Below are 22,325 nucleotides of genomic sequence, written 5' to 3'. Positions count from 1 at the left end.
TGTGTCCATCTATAACTAAAAAAAAAATCTTAAAAAAGATCCATTAAAATAACAGATTTAGCTTTATCTGATTCCAAATCACTCAAATTCCTCATTACTAAGCATTTTTTCCACATTTGGAAAAATAACATTTTTTTTTAGTCAGCTTCAGAGCAGTTGTTGTGTCTATCCGTGTACATTCCAATATATAGTGAACCAAAGTCATTTCCCAGAATTTTTCAGTAGCACAATGACTATATACTTGGGTAAGAATTGATTATAGCTCTGTGAATACAGCCTTAAGGAGAGAGTCAAACAAATAGTGAGTGATCTCATAAAATTTGGAGGTCATGAGAATCAGATTCACTCCCAACTGATGGTGCTAAAGTAGCATATTTTGGGTAGTAATAAAGAATATATGGCAAAAAAACCCACTAATATTCTCCTTGATTTCAACTAATGCTGATGAATCTATGAAATTCCATGTTTTTCTTATTTATTCAAAGACCCATGAGAAGAAATTATCTCAATAGAGTAATGACAAACACAGAAAAAGAGTATCTGAAGACTATCTGATAATTTGAATATGTACATAAAGATGCAGATTAAAAAGCTAAAGAATATATAAGTGATTTTTATATCTTATGAATGAGCCTCATTTAAGGGTAATATTTTTTCACATGAAATTTTAATTCAGACTGATCAATTATTTGTGCAGAAATTGCACACGAAGTATGTGAAGAATGATCATTGCCATGAACTGAAACATTCCAACTCAATGAAGAAAAAAGTAGTGAATTTACTTAAGAAACTTGGGGGGGGGAAGCTTGGAGAGATAGGAAGAGTAGACTTATATGTCAGGAAACCTGACATACAAAGTAAGTTATTCTTAATGTAGAAACTGATGAATTATCATCTATATACTTCTCCACCCAACTTATAATATATAAAATAATTTCTTTATGGGATAGGTAAATCCCAGCAGATATGTATTATTTATAGAATTTGAGAATTTTGAGGTGTTATTTCTTATCCAGAGCCATCTACTTTTCTGACTTGTAACTATAATCTATTTTTTTTATTATACATATCTTTGCTGCTTATATACTTGATATTTTTCAGCAGTAATCTTTAAAAAATTCTTGATTAATCAGTGGGCACTACGTCATAGATAGGAGGAAAAAGTTTTGATGTGCTATTGCACAGTAGGATGGTTATAGATTTAACAATGTACCTGAATAGTTTAAAAAGCTAGAGGAAAGGATTTCGAATGCTTTGCCATAAGAAAACGATAAGTGTTTTCTCTGATATGCAGATGTTAATTCACAATAAGGGTGGGCTATGGAAGAACAAAGATACTTTGGATTAGGTAGAGGGGAGTAAAGGGAGAGGAGGGGTATGGGAGTAGGAAGGATAGTAGAATGAATCTGACATTATTATGCTATGCACATATATGACTACCCGACCAGTGTGAGTCTACATCATGTACAACCAGAAGAATGAGAAATTATACTCCATTTGTGTATGATGTGTCCAAATGTATTCTATTGTCATGTATAACTAATTAGAACAACTAAAAAAAGAAATGATAAATGTTTGAAGACATAGATAAATCTTAAATCTGATTTAAACATTACATAATGTACACATGTATTGAAACATCATATATCTCATAAGTATATACAATTTTTGTTTGTATTAATTAAATTTTAATTAAATAAGTAAAAAATAACAGATTTATAATATTTGGCTCTGCTTAATCATTACTGCATATTTAGGAATCATATTAGAAGATAAGAGAACTTAAAAAATAATGTATTTTTTACTGATTGTTATTCATACTTTAAAACAAGTTAAAAATAAGTAGTGTAGGAGAGCTTTATTCTGCTGGGTTGTTCCTGACTCAACTAATGTGTATTATGCACAGGGTTGCTGTGGTAGAGACATTGGCCAAAAGCTACATGTGAAAATAAGCCTGGAAGTGAGGATTAATCTGGTTTTATATTTGCAAATTATCATCTATGTATAGATTTTGTGTCTTTGGTATTGTACCATTGTTTTCAGTGGTTCATTTTAGTCTCTTCAGCTATTTGAATAAAATATTACTTTAAAAATAAGTTAATCTCATGAATCAATATTGAGTTACAGAATTTAAATGGCTATTTAATTTTTTCTAAGACTGAATCAACAAAAAACTTTAGGTTGATATAAGCAATTCTGATAATATGTTTTATTTCTCATTATAGAGCCCTGGAGTTGGCTGTAAGATACAAAACACATGTTGATACAGTTCTTGCTTACCGTCAAAAGTTTTTAGAGACCTTTGGTAAACAGGAAACTAATAAACGATACTTGCAATATGGAGAAGGTGTAAGTATTGTACAGTATTAATGATAATGTTATGCCTTGTAAATTTATTTATAAATTTATAAATTATAAAATATTCATTTTAACAAAAATTGAATAATTTTCACTGTCATTTTTAAAAGCATTACTTTTGCCTCATGATGTTGCAGTCTTATTTTGTGACCATATTCTTATATCACTCAGTTTTTTTCTGGATTTCTATAGCCATGTTTTGATTAACTCATGTCAATTTGTCTTAAGGTTAGGTGCTATTTGATATTTTTAGATAATAGAAATAGGATAAAAACTAACTTCTGAATTTTATCTTTCACACAGCAGAAGGCACTGACCAGAAAATGAATGCATACTTTCTCTCTTTGTAGAATCCTAGGAGTTAGGTTCATCTTACAGAAGTGCCTTGCTAGGTAGACTTCATTTGCCTAGGACCAAGGTAGGCTCAATTTTTGCCTCCAAGACTCCTACCAGAATCTCAGATTTTACTACTCCAATTAAGAAAAAAAATTCAATATTTATCAGCCCATAAGAAGAGTCAGAACAAGACAGTTTGCCCTAGTGCCTAGAGCATAACTGACTTTGGCCACTTTCCCAGATGCTACAAGGCTAATACAACAGATCTCATCTCACTAGCCATGTAGATTTATTTTTCCCAAGAGCTGTGATTCTCAGGCAGTCTTGACCTTGTTTCCAGTTCTTTGAACCAGTTTCCTTAGCCTTTTCTTCATTCATTGTTCAAAAAATAAATTTAAGAGTCTCACTCTGGGCTAGGCATTGTATTAGGGGGTGAATAAGAAACAGCCTCTATCTTACTGTAGCTTGAGGAATATGTGGGAATAGCTTAGAGTAGAATATCAGGGGCAGAATTGGAGCCTTTAGAAGAGGAGACAAAATAGATGACACCTATGATTTCTACTAAAGCTAACATTATTTATTGATCATGTAGAGTACTGAATGTTGTGATCTACATTTATGCACTTCAGAGCAATTTTCAGGGTGGTGAAGGCCTTTGGGGCTATTTTTATTCTTTAATAATGAGAAACTTCAATATCTGGATCTAGGAGAGCTATAAGTTGTAGGTTTTGTGATAGAAAAGGGGACATATTTTATGGAAGCTCTCGTTTGTTTTTGTTGTTGTTTTAACTTGGAATCTGCTAAATACTGAAGTGATTCATGGGAATGTGGGCTGTAAGGGTCTTCTCTACTACTAAGACAAATTCAGTGTCCCTGAGACTGTAATTATACAATATGACAGCAGCTACCAATAATACATTGCTAAGGAAATCACCAAATCACCTGATCATTTTGTCAATTTAAAAAATATGTCTATGTTGGGACTGGGGTTGTGGCTCAGTTGTAGAGCCTAGCGTGTGTGAGGCACTGGGTTCAATTCTCAGCAATACATATAAATAAATAAATAAATAAATAAAGGTCCATTGACAATTAAATATATAAAAAAAAAATGTCCATCTTAAAACTGAGCACCTAGCCTAGGGATATAGCTTGGTGATAGAATGCTTACGTAACGTGCATGAGATTATGGGTTCAATCCCCAGCAACACATATGTACATGCAAAAATAAAATATAAATAAAAACAACAAAACTGAGCACCCACCTTAAGTTTATTTTATTGTGTAATTTTTAATCAGATTAATGCCTACTCTGCTTTTTCTAATCATCATCATCATCAGTATTTTTGTAATATTTTCACATTAGGTACTTTCAAGAACATAGAAAATATAGTCATTTCTCTCAATAGAATCTTTTACATAGCAGAAAACTTAACATCCTTATCATCTTTTTTGTTATGTATGTCTTCAACTGTTGCCAAAATATAATATTTTAATCAATTTAGCAGACATTTCCCAAGTGGGATAACCAGAACAATATGGTTTTCTTAGGTATTTTGTTTTCTTCTCATTCTGAAACTATATAGGTTACTTTGAATCCCTGTGGTATTATGTTCCACTTTCCTACTTTTCTTCTTCATAAAATGTCATTTGGAAGTTAACTAAAAATTATAAAATATTATTTTCAAATGAAAATTATTTGAGGTTAAAAATTTCTCACTACTAAGCAGGGCACCTGTCTATAGTCCCAGATATCTGGGAGGCTGAGGCAGGATCCCAAGTTCAAAGTTAGCCTCAGCACCTTAGTGAGGCAAACTAGCAATACGGTCTCAAAATAAAACGTACAATGAGCTATTGCTGTGGCTCTGTGCCCCTGGACTCAATTGCTAGTTTTTAAAAAAAAAAAAGAAGAAGAAGAAGAGGGCTTGGGGTATAGCTTAGTTTGTAGAGTACTTGCCTCTCATGCACAAGACCCTGGGTTCAATCCCCAACACCGAAAAAAGAAGAAAAGAAATCCCAGTACTGAGATAAAATTTAACTGTAGGAAAATAGCTTTGGGGGATATCTGTACTACTTGCTGATCGTACACTAATCTAGTTATACTCTATCATCTCTGTATTTCCCCTTATTTCAAAACTAAGAGTTGAATAGACAAGTTTTATTTAAAAATAATATTGAGAGGGCTAAGATATAGCTCAGTGGCAAAGTATTTGCCTTGCATTTGCAAAGCCTTGGGTTCAATCCCCATTTCAAAAAAAACCAACAAAATAATAATAATAATATCGAGAAGCCAGACATGGTGGTGCACACCTATAATCTCAGCAACTCAGAAGGCTAATACAGGAGGATCATAAGTTAGAGGCTAGTTTCAGCAACTTAATAAGACCCTGTCTCAAAAAAAATAAAAAGGACTGGGGATGTAGCTCAGTTGTAAACTGCCCTTGGGTTCAATCCCCAGTACCACAATTAATAACAACAACAATAATAATTTCTCTTAATTATATTTTATTTTTAAATTATATTTTATTATCATTAACAATAAAATGGAAATATTAATCATATATTACATATAATAGAGCTTAATATATTTATGTTGTATAATATAATATCTATATTATCTGATGTATTATATTTATGTATTTATATTATGATTGTATGATAATGTTAATATTATTTATAATAAAACTATTGTTAACATTATTATTATTGGGAAATTTATTCTAAATATCTGGTGAATTCTGTTGGGCTGACAATGCATGCCACATGAATGTTCATGAATAAACGGAATCTACCAGTTATTAGAGAAGAAAATAGATGTTTGATATACATTCATGTTTATGAGCCCTGAAATGTTATTTAGACATTTCTAATTTAAAATATGGAAGTCTGTGATTATACAAGGTGTACTATTTTCCAATAAATCTATTGTTTAGATTCATTGTACTTGGTCTAGAATGAAGTTCAGTAAATATTTACAAAATATGTTGTAAGTCTAGCAAATAAAACCCACTCAAGTAATACATTCACTGTATTTAATACATAACTCCTTGCAAGAAGAAAAGCAGAAGATCCAAGAAATGCTTAAAACATTATATTAGGAAAAAGAAAGTGAAAAATATCAAACTCATGAGCGGAAATTGAGAAAGTATAGAATTTTGAGGACTATCCAAAAGAGTCAACACTGCAGTTTGGAAAAATCACTTTATTTAATTACTACCAATGCTGCCTTCCAGGTTTTAAAGCTTTACAGCAGGAATTGTTAGGGGATTATTCATTTGCTGGCTAATTATTATCTTTTATTCATTTAGTATTTATCAAGTGCTTCCTCCAGATAATTTTTGTTCTCTTTTTGGTGCCTAGGATAATAATAAGTAAACATGATAGAAACTGGCCCTGGTTTCATGAAGTTTATGTAGGTGACAAGTTATATAGTTGTTAATTTCAATTCTTATAATTGTTTTGAAGGAGGCTAATACGGCAAAGGAAAAGCTCTGAAGTGAGAAAGATTAAAAACAACAGAGAGACTGACTTTAGACAGATTGCAAGTTCAGGTCCAATTTGGACCTGTCTCACAATTAAAAGGGCTGGAGATGTAAAAAAAAAAAAAAAAAAAAAAAAAAAAAATCCTGATCCCTAAAAATAAATGGAAACTTAAAATTTTCCACAAAATTGTCTTAAGATTTTTGTCATTCATCTAAAGAATGTGGGAATAAGAAGGATCAAATATATGGGGTCTTGAAATAATAGGGAGGAATTCTGAGTGACTGCCCTAGGTTCAGAGTAATTAAAAACTGATTGTGACCAGACATTGAAGGGTCTTCATACCATATTAAGGAAATGGACTTTGTGGGCTGGAGATGTGGTGTAATGGTACAGTTTTTCCTAGCATTTGCAAGGACCTGAGTTCTATCCCTAGCACCAAAAACCAACCTAACAAAAAAAAAAAAAGGACTTCTTAAAAAGGGCAATGAGAAAAGTTGGAGATTTGTTAATCGAGAAACTGACTTGAAAGATAATTTCAGACATGAAAGATTAGAGATGAGGGTAGTAACTAGGAGACCAATTGGGAACTTACTATAATAGTCCCACCAGGAGATGGAAGGGCAATATTAATGTAAAAAAGAATTCAACAGTAAAATTAAGAGAACAGTTGTACTTGGGGGTAGGAAAAGAGATGATGAGGTAAGACAAAGCATTTGAGAATGACTTCAAATTAGTCATTTGATAAAGAATATGTGAGAATATAAAAGTTGTGAAGCTTTGAGTATAAGTAACATGAAAATATATGTTTTTTCTTTTTAAGTTTGAAATGTCTAGAGTATTCAGGTAAGCATCTCTGGTAGCCAATTGGAAATATAAATGTGAACATCAAAAGACATTGCCAAAGGAGAAATCAGAGCCAGACAACCAAATTTCTCATGACCATCTAGGTATACTTGAAGCTGTATGAATTGCTGGGATCTCCTAGGGGAAGTATGAGAAAGCTTTTGTTAGAACTGTGGTGACTATTGACAGTGAAGAGATTGTTAAAGGAAACCAAAATTTGATAACCCCAAATGGACCTCTTTGACCTAATATTTTTTTTTGTTGTTGTTAAAGGCCATTAAGAAGCAGCAAATTGAGGAATAGCTCTTATCCTCCCTCCTTTTCATATAAAAATAGGATATGAATTTTCTCTCCTTTTACTAGAGACAACTATCGGCTCAAAGATGGCACCAGAGATCTTGCTCTTTTAGCTTATTCTCATTTTGTTTACCTTCATAATTTCCTGCCTCAGGAAACCTAAAACAGCTTTCCTTTGTCTTGTCACTTCTCTGAAATCTGTTGTTCTTTTTTGGAGATGCTGTATAAGCTACAGTTCTAAGTCACTGTTTTGAGTTGCCTTTCATTGAGGTTTCTCCTGAATGATGTACCCTGCCCACTGTAATAAACTTGCTTGTTTTTCTCTTGTTTGTCTTTTGTTTTAGGGCATTTATAAAGAATAGAAACCAGAATCATCTATAAGAGATTTTTCAAAGATAGTGCTCAACAAGTCCAGAGAATGCTCCTGTGTCAGGGTCTTGTTCTTTCCTATGATAGCTAGCCCTTCCCCAGGTGTGCACATGGGTTCACTCTTCTCCTTTGGGTCTTTTTATTTTTTACTTTTTTGGTACTAGACAGGGTCTCACTAAGTCTCTTAGATCCTTGTGAAGTTGCTGAGGCTGGTCTCAAACTTTTCATCCTTCTGCCTCAGCCTTCTGAATGGCTGGGATTACTGATGGGTACCACTGTGCCCAGCTTCTTCAGATCTTAAGTTTGACTTTTAAGAGATAGCAGTTTTTAAGATCACTATTTAAATAAAACCAGAAATCCACCAAGTAAATTGATAACAATGCAACCTACCCTACTCCTGGCACTCACTGTATCCCTTCCCTATTTTCAAAACCCTCAGCACTATCGATGTTATTATCTTGTTGTCTGTATCTTCCATTAGTATCTGTCTTTATTACCTCTCTATGAAGATAGTGTTTTTTATCTTTTTGTTCACTGCTGAGGTCTTGTACCTAGGACAATCCTTGGTATACACTCAGTGTTAAATATTTGTTGAATAAGTAACTGAATCATACAGAGAAGGTATTTGGATAAGGACTGAAAACAGCTGATGGTGGCTTTAGTGAAAAGTTTCTGGGGCTGGGGAAGTAGCTCAGTGATAGAGTGCTTGCCTAGCATTCATGAGGCCCTGGATTCCATCCCCAGCAAAACACACACACACACACATACACATACACATACACACACACACACACAAATACGCATGCACTATTTCTGAAATATAGCAGGAACATAGTCATATTTCATTAGTCTTGGGAGAGAATGAGAGTGAAGAATAAGAAGAATGAAGTGGCAACTTGCAGGGGGATGGAATTAGAGACAGGAAGATGAGAAGAAGCCAGTGAAGAGAAGGAAAATGAATGCATAGTAATACTAGAAGGCAGTGTTCTAGAGAAGTTGAAAAACATATGTGAAGAGGTTAGTCCTGGACAGAAGGGAAAGAGATAAGGATGATACAGGTATAGGTAAGTTTGTGAATATAAAAGAGAAAATTAAGTGAATCCATGCCTGATTCCCATTATATTTTCTCTAAAGAAAGAAGCTGAATTTTTAGCTCAGAGTTAAAAGAGATGAGATACTGGATGGAGAGCCATTAGATATAATTGTGAAATTGTTTCTCTGTGAATAAGAATTGACCAGAGACCAAAATAAGAATATTGGTACTCCCTATAATAAACAGGATGAATTTTAATGTAGAAATTACTTGACAACTGCCAGAGAACATCCTTATCTAAAACCTACTATGAAAAATGTTCTTTTCTAAGGAATAAATTAACTGTAGAACATTTTTTAAAAACTGGATAAATGGCAAAGTGGAAGTAAAACATTTATTTTCAGTAGAATCCTATCAATTGGCACCCTCATATGTATTATAACAGGTAGGTAATATAGATGTACTTCTGGTACAACAGAACAACAGTTGTTCAGAATATCAGCAATATATCATTTTATTGTGATTGATTTGAGAAATATATGTAAGTCAATTTAAGGCTGGAAGGTGGCCAAAACATTCATCAAGTTTCATCTTCCTCTTTATGAATGTTTTGTTCAACGTGGAAATGAGTGTTTTGCCATTTAAAAAAAAACAAGTTTTGGCTTGATTGAGAAACAAGTCTTTCAAATAATCTAACATTTGCTCTGTTTTTCTTTTCATTTTTTAAAAATTTCTCCCTTTATTTTCCTTTCCACCTTTTTTATCATTGTATTATAGTTACACATAGTGATGGGATTTGTTGTTAGTTTTTAGCGGTTCACACAATTTGGCCAATATTGCTCCCAGCACTATCCCCCACCTCTCTGCCTTCTATCTGCTGTGCCCCCTCTTTTATCTTATCTCCTTTTGATTTCCATGAGATCCCCAACGCCCCCCACACTTTGCTTTTCCTTGTTTCTCTATAGTTTCCACATATGAGAGAAAACATAACCCTTGACCTTCTGAGTTTGGCTTATCTAACTTAACATTAATGATCTCTAGTTCCATACATTTTCCTGAAAAGGCCATAATTTTATTTTTCTTTATGGCCAAATAAAACTCCATTATGTAAATATACCACATTTTCTTTACCCATTCATCCATTGATGGACATCTAGGCTGCTCCCATAGTTTGGCTATTGTGACTTGGGCTGCTATAAACATGGGTTTGATAACTTTCATTCTTTAGAATAAATACTAAGGAGTGGTATAGCTGGGTGATATGGGGGTTCCATGCTAATTTTCTTTTCCTTTTTCTTTTGGTACCTAGGATTGAATCCAGGGGTGCTTAATCACCAAGCCACAGCCCCAGTCCTTTTTATATTTTATTAAAGAAAGGGTTTTGCTGGGTTGCTTAGGGCCTTACTAAGTTGCTGAGGCTGGGTTTGAATTCCTGATCCTCCTGCCTCAGCCTCCCAAGTCACTGGGATTACAGGCATATGCCACCACACCTAGCTGCCATGCTAGTGTTTTGTGTAAGAAAGTAGGACCATAGAGGTTGTACTAATTTACAATCCCACCAACAGTGTAAAAGCATTCCTTATTCTCCACATCCTTTCCAGCATTATTATTTGTAATCTTGATGACTGCCATTCTGATTGATACAAGGTGAATCTCAGTGTAGTTTTGATTTGCATTTCCCTAGTTGCTAATGATGTTGAACATTTTTTTTATATATTGACTTGCCATTCCTGTTTTTTCTTTGAGAAATGTATGTTTAATTCATTTGCCCATTTATTAATAGGGTTATTTTGTTTTGGGGTGTTAAGTTTTTTGAGTTTTTTATATATTCTAGATATTAATCCTCTGTCAGAAGAGTAGCTAATAGAGATTTTTTCCTATTCTGCAGGTTCTCTTTTCACATTCTTAGTTGTTTCCTTTACCATTCAAAAGCTTTTTAATTTGATGCTATCCCATTTTATTAACTCTTGGCATTATTTCTTGAGCTTTAAGGGGTCCTATCAAGAAAATTGTTGTGTATTCCTTTAGGCTGGTGTGTTGACCCTACATTTTTTTCTAGGAGTTGCATAGTTTCTGGTCTAATTCCTAGGTCTTTGATCCATTTTGAGTTGACTTTTGTGTGGGGTGAGAGATAATGACCTAGTTTCATTCTTCTACATATGTATAACCAGTTTTCCCAGCACCATTTGTTTACAGCTGTCTTTTCTCCAGTGTGTATTGTTGGCCCTTTTTTCAAGGATCAAATGATGGTATCTGTGTGGATTTGTCTCTGTGTTCTATTCTATACTATCAGGCTATGTGTTTGTTTTTATGCCAGTACCATGCAGTTTTTGTTAACATAGCTCTGTAATATAATTTGAAGTCAGGTATTGTGATGCCTCCAGGATTGCTTTTTTTGGCTTATAATCGTTTTGGCTACTCAAAGCCATTTATTCTTCTAAATGAATTTTAGAACTGTTATTCTAATTCTGTAAAGAATGTCTGTCATTGGTATTTTTTTAAAATATTTATTTTTTAGTTGTAGTTGGACACAATATCTTTATTTTATTTATTTATTTTTATGTAGTGCTGAGGATCAAACCCAGGGCCTCACACGTGGTAGGCAAGTGCTCTACCGCTGAGCCACAACCCCAGCCCCAGTCATTGGTATTTTAATGAGATTGCATTGCATCTGTATATTGCTTTTGGCAATATGGTTATTTTAACAATATTAGTTTTGTATATTCATGAATCTGGGAGGTCTTTCCATCTTCTGAGGTCTTCATTAATTTCTTTCTTCAAATTAATTGTAGAGGTCTTTCATCATCTTGGTTAGATTTATTTCTGAGTTTTTTTTTTTTTTAAGGCATTGTAAATGGAATTATTTTTCTGATTTCTTCCTCAGCAGATTCATTGTTGGTAAATAAGAAGGCCATTGATTTTTGTGTTGATTTTATAGCCTGCTCCTTTGCTGAATTTGTTTATTAGCTTTAGCAGTCTTTTGGGGAGTTTTTTTAGATCTTCTTCTAGGTATATGACCATATCTGTCGCGACCCCTCGCCGGCAAGGGAAAACACGACACAGGATTCTTCTTTCAGCAGTTTATTCAGGCCTTGTTTCATGTATCATCTTCTAGTGACCCCCCGCCGAGCGCCCAAGCACAGCCTAATAAAGCCTCCCGCATAGCAATCCCAAGCTGCCACGTGGATCTCTCTCATAGGGTGGTAAGGGATTGCGTGCCAACTCTCCAAAAAAGGAATTGTTTATCACAGGCCACAGTGGAAGCTGGCGCCATCTTCTAATGGCGGCCACGGTCTATAAGAATGGCTTACCACACATATCATCTGCAAACATTGATAATTTGACTTCTTCCTTTCCTATTTTCATCCTTTTTATTTCCTTTTCTTGCCTAACTGCTCTGGCTAGAATTCCTAACACTATATTAAAATAGGAGTGGTGAGAGCTTTTGATATGAATGTGATACTAGTTTCATAGAATGAATTTGGAAGTGTTCCATCCCTTTCTATTTCATAGAATAATTTGAGGAGATTGGCATTAGTTCTTCATTAAAAGATCTGGTAGAACTCTGCTGAGAATCCATCTGGTCCTGGGATTTTCTTTTTTAGAAGACTTTTTATTACTGGTTTTATTTCATTACAAGTTATTGGTCTGTTTTGGTTTTCTATGCCCTCTTGATTTAATTTTGGCAGAACATATGTGTCTAAAAATGTATCCCTTTCTTCTGGGTTTTCCAATTTTTTGGAGTGTAAGTTTTCAGAATAGTCTCTAGTGATCCATTGGATTTCTGCAATGTCTGTGGTGGTTTCTCCTTTTCCATCTCTATTTTTATTAATTTGGGTCTTCTCGATTTCTTTTGGTTGGTTTGGTTGAAGGCTTATCAATCTTCAATTCTTCTTTTCAAAGAACCAACTCTTTGTTTCATCGATTCTTTGTATTTTTTTTAATTCTCAAATTCATTGATTTTAGTTCTTCATCATTTTCTTCTTTCTACTGGTTTTGGAATTGGTTGGTTCTTCATATATTATTATGTTGTTTATTTGGAATCTTTCTGATTTGCTTATATAGGCACTCATAGCTCTAAAGTTTCTTTTTAGAACTACCTTCATAGTGTCCCAGAGGTTCTGGTATTTTGTATCATGATTCTCATTTGAGTCTTAAGAATTTTTTAAACTCTATCTTGATTTTTTCTATCACCCATTTATCATTTAAGGATGTATTGTTCAATCTTCATGTGTTTATATAGTTTCTATATGGTTTTGTTGTGTTGATTTCTAATTTAATTCCAGTATGATTTGATAAGATACAATGAATTGGGATAGGATGATGGCATTGTGGCTGAGTGGTAGAGTGCTTGCCTAGAATGTGTGAGATACTGGGTTCAGTTCTCAGTACTGCATCTAAATTAACAAAATAAAGTCCATTGACAACTTAAAAAAATTATTAAAAAAGATACAATGACTTTATCAGGATTTTTTGTATTTTGACTTACTTCCATCTTAAAATAGTTTTTGTTTTGTTCACAGACATTCATCTTCTAGTAAAATAGGAAATCTGTTAATTTACCTATTTTTCCCATATTATAGATAATTGTGTGGAATTATTTTTTAAGATGGTGATCAAAAATGTCCATAGTGTACTTCTTAGAAATTTATATATAGGGTATTGAAATAAAAAAGAACAAAATACTTAATTGTGTCAACTTCCAGCACACAGAGAAAAGAGGTGTGAAGTTTGGTTAAGGATAAATTAATATTTCAATTACTTAAGGTAGATCTGTTCAGGCAGCAAGTAGTACCTCATCTGGTTTAACACCAATTCAGCTTCTCTAATATGGAAGTGAAAACCTATTCACCGCTGACTTAGTCTCAGGGGCTGAGGTTTATTTTATAATAAATTTGTTAGTTTAATCTAGTCTTTAAAGAAGTTGGGGCCTAATCCCACATGATGGAGATTAGGGCCTACTTTTTCTTCTGTTAGACACAGAGTCTCTGGTTTTATTCCTAAGTTCTTGATTCATTTTGAGTTGAGTTTTGTGCATTGTGAGAGGGCTTTAATTTCATTTCTTCGCATATGGAATCCTAGTTTTCCCAGCACCATTTGTTGAAGAGGCTATCTTTTCTCCAATGCATGTTTTTGGCACCTTTGTCTAATATAAGATAATTATAATTTTGTGGGTTAGTCTCTGTGTCCTCTATTCTGTACTATTGGTTTACCCATCTGTTTTGGTGCTAATACCATGCTGTTTTTGTTACTATTGCTCTGTAGTATAGTTTAAGTTCTGGTATTAGTGATGCCACCTGCTTCACTCTTCCTGCTAAGCATTGCTTTAGCTATTTCTGGGTCTCTTATTTTTCCAGATGAATTTTATGATTGCTTTTTCTATTTCTATAAGGAATGTCATTGGGATTTTGATCAGAATTGCATTAAATCGATATAGTGCTTTTGGTAGTATGATCATTTTGATAATATTAATTCTGCCTATCCAAGAGCAAGGTAGATCTGTCTTCTGAGGTCTTCTTTGATTTCTTTCTTTAGGGCTCTGTAATTTTCATTATATAGATCTTTCACCTCTTTCATTAAGTTGATTCCCAAGTATTTTTTTTTTTTTTTGAGGCTATTGAGAATGGGGTAGTTTTCCTCATTTCCCTCTCAGAGGATTTTTCACTGATATACAGAAATACCTTTGATTTATGGGTATTGATTTTATATACTGCTACTTTGCTGAATTCATTTACTAGTTATAGGAGTTTTCTGGTGGAACTTTTAGGGTCTTCTAGGTATAGAATCATATCATCAGCAAGAAGTGCCAATTTGAGTTTTTCTTTTCCTATGCGTATCCCTTTATTTTTTTTTTCTTTCTAATTGCACTGCCAGTGTTTCAAGAGCTATGTTAAATAGAAGTGATGAAAGATATCATCCCAGTCTTGTTCCAGTTTTTAGAGGGAATGCCTTCGATTTCTCCGTTTAGAATGATGTTGGCCTGGGGCTTAGCATAGATAGCCTTTATAATGTTGAGATATGTTCCTGTTGTCCCAAGTTTTTCTATTGTTTTGAACATAAAAGGTGCTATATTTTGGAAATGCTTTTTCTGAGTCTATTGTGATGATCATGTGATTCTTATCTTTAAGTCTGTTGATGTGGTGAATTATATTTATTGATTTCCGTATGTTGAACCAAACTTGCATCCTTGGGATGAATCCCACTTAATCGTGGTGCATGATCTTTTTGATATGTTTTTGTATTCAATTTGCCAGAATTTTATTGAGAATTTTTGCATCTATGTTCATTAGAGATATTGGTCTGAAGTTTTCTTTTTTGGATGTGTCTTTGCCTGGTTTTGGAATCAGGGTGATATTGGCCTCATAGAATGAGTTTGGAAGTGCTCCCTCTTTTTCTATTTTCTGAAATAAATTGAAGGGTATTGGTATTAGTTCTTCTTTAAAGTCTTGTAGAACTCTGCTGTGTATCCATCCGGTCCTGGGCTTTTCTTGCTTGGTAGACTTTTGATGGTGTCTTCTATTTTGTCACTTGAAATTGATCTGTTTAAATTGTGTATATTGTCCTGATTCAATTTGGGCAAATTATATGACTCTAGAAATTTGTCGATGCCTTCAATATTTTCTATTTTATTGGAGTACAAGTTTTCAAAATAATTTCTAATTATCTTCTGTATTTCTGTAGTGTTTGTTGATATTTCTTTTTTTTATCACCTATGTTAAAAATTTGAGTTTTCTCTCTCCTTCTCTTTATTAGCATGGCTAAGAGTCTGTCAATTTTATTTATTTTTCAAAGAACCAACTTTTTGTTCTGTCAACTTTTTCAATTGTTTCTTTTGTTTCAATTTCATTGATTTTAGTTCTTATTTTAATTATTTCCTGTCTTCTACTGCTTTTGGTGTTGATTTGTTCTTTTTCTAGGGCTTTGAGATGTAATGTTAAGTCATTTATGTGTTGATTTTTTCTTCTTTTAAGGAATGAACTCCATGCAATGAATTTTTCTCTTAAAACTGCCTTCATAGTGTCCCAGAAATTTCGATATTGTATCTGTGTTCTCATTCACCTCTAAAATTTTTTAATCTCCTCCTTGATGTCTTCTGCAACCTATTGTTCATTCAGTAACATATTATTTAGTCTCCAGGTGTTGGAGTGGCTTTTATTTCCTATTTTATTATTGATTTCTAATTTTATTCCATCATGATCTGATGGAATGCAGGGTAGTATCTCTGCTTTTTTATATTTGCTAAGAGTTGCTTTGTGGCATAGTATATGGTCTATTTTAGGGAAAGATCATGTGCTGCTGAGAAGAAAGTGTATTCTCTTATTGAAGGATGAAATATTCTATGTATGTCAGTTAAGTCTAAGTTATTGATTGTATTATTGAGTTCTATAGTTTCTTTGTTCAGCTTTTGTTTGGAAGATCTATCTAGTGATGAAAGAGGTGTGTTAAAGTCACCCAAAATTATTTTGTTGTGGTCTATTTGACTCTTGAACTTGAGAAGAGTTTGTTTGATGAACGTAGACATGAGGATGGAAACCGCTGCTTGCTTCTGCAGTCCATGTGAGTGGTATGATTTTTCCCAACCCTTCACCTTCAGTCTGTTGATGTCTTTGTCTATAAGATGAGTCTCTTGGGCATATTGTTGGGTCTTTTTTTTTTTTTTAATCCAATTTGTTAGTCTATGTCTTTTGTTTGGTGAATTTAGGCCAGTAATAACATTCAGGGTTATTATTGAGACATGATTTGTATTCACAGACACTTTTGTTTATTTTTGGTATATAACATGACTTGGTTTCTCTTCTGATTAGATTTTCCTTTCGTGTAATACCTCCCTTTGTTGATTTTCATCATTTTGTTTTTCCATTTTCTCTTCTTGGAATATTTTGCTGAGGATGTAACTTTTGTTTATCATGGAAGGTTTTTATTTCATCATCAAATCTAAGCTTAGTTTTGCTGGATATGATTCTTGGTTGGCATCCATTTTCTTTCAGAGTTTGGTATATGTTGTTCCACAATCTCCTGGCTTTGAGGGTCTGGGTTGAAAAATCTGCTGAGATACGAATTGGTCTTCCCTTATATGTGATCTGATTCCTCTCTCTTGTGGCTTTTAAGATTCTATCCTTATTCTGTATGCTAGGCATTTTCATTATAATGTGTCTTGGTGTAGATCTTTGTAATTTTGTACATTTGGTGTCCTGTAAGCCTCTTGTATTGGATTTTCCAATTCATTATTTATGCTTGGGAAATTTTCTGATATTATCTCACTGAAGAGATAGTGCATTCCTTTGCTTTGAAACTTTGTGCCTTCTTCTATCCCAATAACTCAGATTTGGTCTTTTGATGCTGTCGCATAATTCTTGGATGTTCTGTTCATGGGTTTCTTACAGTCTTTACTCTGTGATCAACTTTATTTTCCAGGTTGTACACTTTGTCTTCATTTTCTGATGTTCTTTCTTCCAAGTGATCCAGTCTGTTGGTTATGCTTTCTATTGAGTTTTTTATTTAATTTATTGTATCCTTCATTTCAAGGATTTCTGGGTTTTTTTTTTCAGAGTCTCTCTTTCTCTCAATAATCTTTTGCTACCTGTATTTGCTCTCTTATCTCTTTGTTGGACTGATCAATTTTTTCCTGTATTTCCTCATTTAGATTATTCTTTAATTCACAGATCATTTTAATTATGAACCTTCTGAACTCTTTCTCTGACATTTTAATAACTTCGCTGTCCATGGGTTCTATTACTATAGTATCCTGGTTTGTTTGGGGCACTTTCCTCCCTTGTTTTTTCATGTTGTCTATGGGTCTTCCTTTCTTGCAGTGTGGATCTGAGATATTACAGTTTCTTCCCTATATTCTTACAGTACTCATGCAGATTGTCTGTACCTCACCTTGATGTTGGGCTTCTAGACCCTGCTAGTATCCCTCAATGTGTGCTACTGCTTCTAAAGGTGGTGGTGGCAATAGCCGAGGTAACTCGAGATAATAGTTAAGGTGCCCCAAGTTGGAAGCAATGTCTTACAGAGATGGGCCTGAAAGGTTGGGCCTCACACTCCCTTTGGCATGCCTACTCTGAGATGCAGCTGCTTCTAGTCCCTGTCTACTGTCAGGGGCTAGTGCATGGGGAAGGCTATGGCGATGAATACAGTGTCCCAAGATGGAAATGGGTTAGGCTTAGGCTTCCAGGTGGCAGGGCGGTGGGCCGAGTGCGAACTCAGACTTACCCTGGACCTGGGTCCTACACAAGTCAGTGTGGATGGATCTGGGCCGGGCCTGGGCTCCCACTGTAGTCTGCTGGTTGGAAGAGGCCATCCAGTGCCAGAAGCTGGGCTCCTGTGGGCGTCTGCCCCATGTGTGGAGGGGTGAACCAGGGGCCTTCTGTGAGCCTGGGTCCCACACAGGCTGGAGTGGGCGGTCTCTGGGACTTTTTCAATATAGAAAGGTATAATTAGATTTTGGCCTTTTAGATCATAGTGAGTCTGCTTTTTGTTATATAATTGTTCTGTTTGGTCTTATTCTTCAAGAATCTTCATGTTTTTTGAGCATATTTATTCTTGGTTCCTTTGGATTTTAAAAAATATCTCATACTAAATAAGCATGTGTTTTCTTTCCTTTTATTGTAGCTTCAAATAGATTGGGAGAAAATCAAAGCCAAAATTGAGATGGAAATTACTAAGGAACGAGAGCGATCATCAAGCAGCTTGTCCAGCAAGAACATGGGGCTAAAGCACTAAGTGACATGCTAACCTTTAAAAATGTTATCTTTTGAAATTAATTTTGACTAGACAAAGATAAGCATGTTTTGGTTGCTAAAGAAAAATGCATCATCTTTAAATAATAATGAGCACTTTCTGCATATTAGTAAAATACATTCAGTAAGGTTAAGCGCAGAATAATTGATATAATGCCATCTTTTATATTTTTCTAATTAGCCATTTCTTTATACGTCTCTATACCTGTTGATTACATTCCAGTTTTTTCTTTATTACTTTATCCCTAAATCTTCAGTATCAACAATATTAATGCTGATAATAGAACATTGAATTCTTTAAAATGTATGCTATCATTAATTTATTTGACCTCCACATTGTAAAACACCTCCAAAAATTTATTTAAAAAAATTGATAATGATGGATTTTTGAAAATGTGTAACAATGTAGACACTTGAATACTGAAGTTCATAGCAACATTATTTGAATAGTAATGGGTGAAAACAACTCAAATATCCATCAACAGATGAGTGATAAACCAATGTGGTATGCACATACAATAAAATATTATTTACTGTTACCGTGAAATTAAATTCTGTTACATGCTACAAGATGGAAAAATTATGCAAAATGAAATAAACCAGACACAAAGGTCTAATAGTCTGTGATACTACTTACATGAGAATAAGCAAATTCATAGAGACAGAAAGGAGAATAGTGATTATCAGTGATCAGAGGGAGGGGGAGGAGTTTATCATTTAAAGGACATAGAGTTTATGTTTAGGATAAACAAATTCTGGAAATACAGAGAGTGGTTGTGGCCTCACAACATCATAAATATTAATTCCTCTGAATTATAGTCTTAAAATGATTAAAATGCTAAATCTTATTATGTAAATTTAACATAATTTAAAAAACATATAGAATAAGCAAGAGGTATTTTCCTTATTCCTCTCCTGACTTGAGAATGTTCTGGCTATAGGCCCTGGGAATCTGAAAGATTTGTGAAAATCTCCTTAGATAATAAACCTATTTGACTAGCTTTAACTCAGTATATCCCAAAATTATTATTACCACAAAAGCTTTTTAACAATAACACAAAGATCCCTTAGAAAGCCTCCCATGAATTTGTATTTTGGCAATAGTACATTATAGAGTGGGTATGTGCATATACATTGGAAAGGGATTAACTCTTTTACCTCCATTTTAATTACTCTTTAGTTTTTTCTTTTATAAAAATGTTCTTTACTTTTCAACACATTTTTTTTTCTGAAATGTTGGAATATGCTATTCTTGATGCAGATGCTAGATATAAGGATGTATTCAGTTTGTGAAATCTGACTAATCAGTTTATTTGTAAGTTGTCCTGAAAAGTTTATATATGCTTTCTATATATTGTTATATTTCAGTGAAAAGCTTAAAAAGAAAATAGTTTAAAGGATAAATTTTATGTTATGTATATTTTACCGCAATTAAAAGAAGTAAAAAATACTAATGACAGGTTTGTGTTTAACAAAAATTTTCTGATATTCTATAATTCAATTCCATTCTGACACTGACTACTTAGAGTTGGCATCAGATCCCACAAGTTAAATGTCAAGGTCCCCAACAAGATTGCCCTTTCTTTCAGACACCATCTGTAAGTAGAGTCCCTGGCCTTCCCTGAAGTCCCTAGGTTACCTGGACTTGTATCTGAGTTGGCTGCACATTTAGGGGTTCCTATAACCCCTCTTCACATTTGATAATTTTTTAGAATGATTCACAGAACTCACTTAAAGTCTTTACTTAACAGTTTTATTTGAAAGGATACATAGAAGAAATGCAAGGTCTGAGGGGGCTTTTGAGGTAGGGTGGAAGGGAAGAGGAAGAGACACAGAACTTCCTTATCCTCTCCCTGTTGAATCTAGATGCAGCATATTTCCAGCTCATAAATGTGTTTACCAACCAGGAAGCCCTTTAACCCAGCCTTCCTGTCCTGAGAGCTTTTTTTTTTTTTTTTTAATTAGGGTTTCATTACATATGCATTGGCTATGCACCTGAATTCAATATCCAGGCTCCCTCCTCTGATTGTAGATATAGTAACTAAAATTCCAACCTTTTGATTTATTTATTTTTGGCAACCAGCCTCCTATGGCTACTATCAAGGTCCCCTCCCCAAAAGTCATTTCATTAGCATAACAAATACTCTTATCACTCAAGGAATTTCATGGATTATTTTGGATTATCTGTGTTAGGAACCCTCTTTTCTCACCCCATAAAAGACCAGATATATATTTTTTATTTTTTGGTGGTGCTGGGTATTGAACCCAGAGCCTTGTACATGCGAGGCAAGCACTCTATCAACTGAGCTATAGCTATCTCCAGCCCCAGATACATTCTTTGTATACCACAGGCCTCCCCTGGTCTTTGACTATAGGAGTTTTTTGTTGTTGTTGTTGTTTTCAGAAGATGTACTGGGATTTAGTTTTTTTCCCTTTTTACTGGCATATTATAATTATACTATGTTTTATAGCGAAAGGATCATTCCTGACTGAGCCTAACAGATATAGCAACATTTGTAGTTTTCCAACATACTTAACAGTATCAGCATTATAATCTTACCCACAAGGCCAGCGATAATAGACATTATGGTAGGTGTAACCTGAGAAATAAGTTTTAAAATACTGGTACATTACTAGAGTTCCATCTAGTCCCTAATAATTAGTCCAGTCCATCATTTTGAATGATCAACATATCTCCCAGTATAAAATCACTATGATGTGCAGGCTTCCATTTGATCATGTCAGATTCTAAAATGAAAAAATGGTCTCAGCAACACAAGATATCACCATTCAGGCATCTGGTATAATTGAGCTAAGAGTTAATGTCATCTCTTCCTCTGATCCTCTTTTGAAGCATTAATGTAATACTGGAATTCTCTCATTAATTCATTTACTCATTCCTTCACCTTTAGCTACTATTTTTACTTTTCTACATTTATACACAAACTTTCAACCTTTGGAAGGGACAGTATATTTGGCCATTGTGCCGCTCCAGATTCTAGGCAATAATAGTAATCTAGCAAGTACTTCTCCTTCAATCTATTCCATGTAGAGTGTAATTACATAAGTACAAAATTAATGGGCTGTTTCTACCAGTTATCAATATAACTATATTCATGGTTAGCTTCAGTTTTGCCAAATAGGGTGCTCTGGTTTGAATGTCCCCTCCAAAACTTAGGTTGAAATTTAATTGCAACTGTGAAAGCATCAGGTGGGACATTTAAAAAGTATTTAGGTCATGAGGACTCTGCCCTCATGAAAAAATAAATTTTTTTATCAAAGGAGTGGGTTAATTATAAAGCAAGCTCTCTTAAGTGTGTGTTCTCTTGTTTCTTACCTTCTCACATGCTTTCTTGCCATGTAATGCCCTCCATCATGTTATGACACAGTAAGAAGTCCTTCCCCAGATGCTGGCACCTTCATGCTTCCCAGCTTCCAGGACTATGCGAAATAAATTTCTTTTCTTTATAAATTGTACAATCTATAGCATTTCATTATAGCAGCAGAAAATGACTAAGACATGGATGAAGGCACAACCCATCTCCATCAGGCACTTAGGAATTCTGACATAGAGATTTAAAGTAGTATTTCAGTTTTTTGCTTAGGAATCATCCCTACTTCCATTACTTGTAGCTGCCACCCTGGTCCTAGGTCACTGCATCAAATAGGAAAAAGAAAATGGAAGAAATGTGAGCAAGAAAGGAAAAAGTATAATCATAGCAACATCCTCCCGATATGAGAATTGTATAATTATGCTAGTATCCTTCCCCAGTCTCTCTTCCCCAGATCCACCAGAAAAGCACAAGGATCTAATGCAGACAGTCTCTAAGCACATAATCCTGAAGACATGTAAGCCAGCCCTTCAT

General features: G+C 34.1%; 1 protein-coding gene across 5 annotated transcripts in view; it reads left to right on the top strand.

Moving 5' to 3' along the window:
- Ift80 (intraflagellar transport 80) overlaps window positions 1-19,909 on the top strand; it is a 140,902-nt gene extending 120,993 nt beyond the window's left edge. For all 5 annotated transcript variants that reach the window (XM_058578329.1, XM_058578330.1, XM_058578327.1 and 2 more), the window contains 2 exons: window positions 2,226-2,349; window positions 18,332-19,909. In XM_058578329.1, the coding sequence (XP_058434312.1) occupies window positions 2,226-2,349; window positions 18,332-18,442 (235 nt within the window). In that variant the 3' untranslated portion in view covers window positions 18,443-19,909. The remainder of the gene's footprint in view (window positions 1-2,225; window positions 2,350-18,331) is intronic.
- The last annotated feature ends 2,416 nt before the right edge of the window (window positions 19,910-22,325 follow it).

This window comes from Marmota monax, unplaced genomic scaffold, assembly GCF_021218885.2.
Source record: "Marmota monax isolate L192 unplaced genomic scaffold, Marmota_monax_Labrador192_F-V1.1 WCK01_AAM20220418_F8-fsc00256, whole genome shotgun sequence".
In the NCBI taxonomy this organism is placed as follows: Eukaryota; Metazoa; Chordata; class Mammalia; order Rodentia; family Sciuridae; genus Marmota; species Marmota monax.
This window is presented reverse-complemented; position numbering and strand designations above follow the sequence as displayed.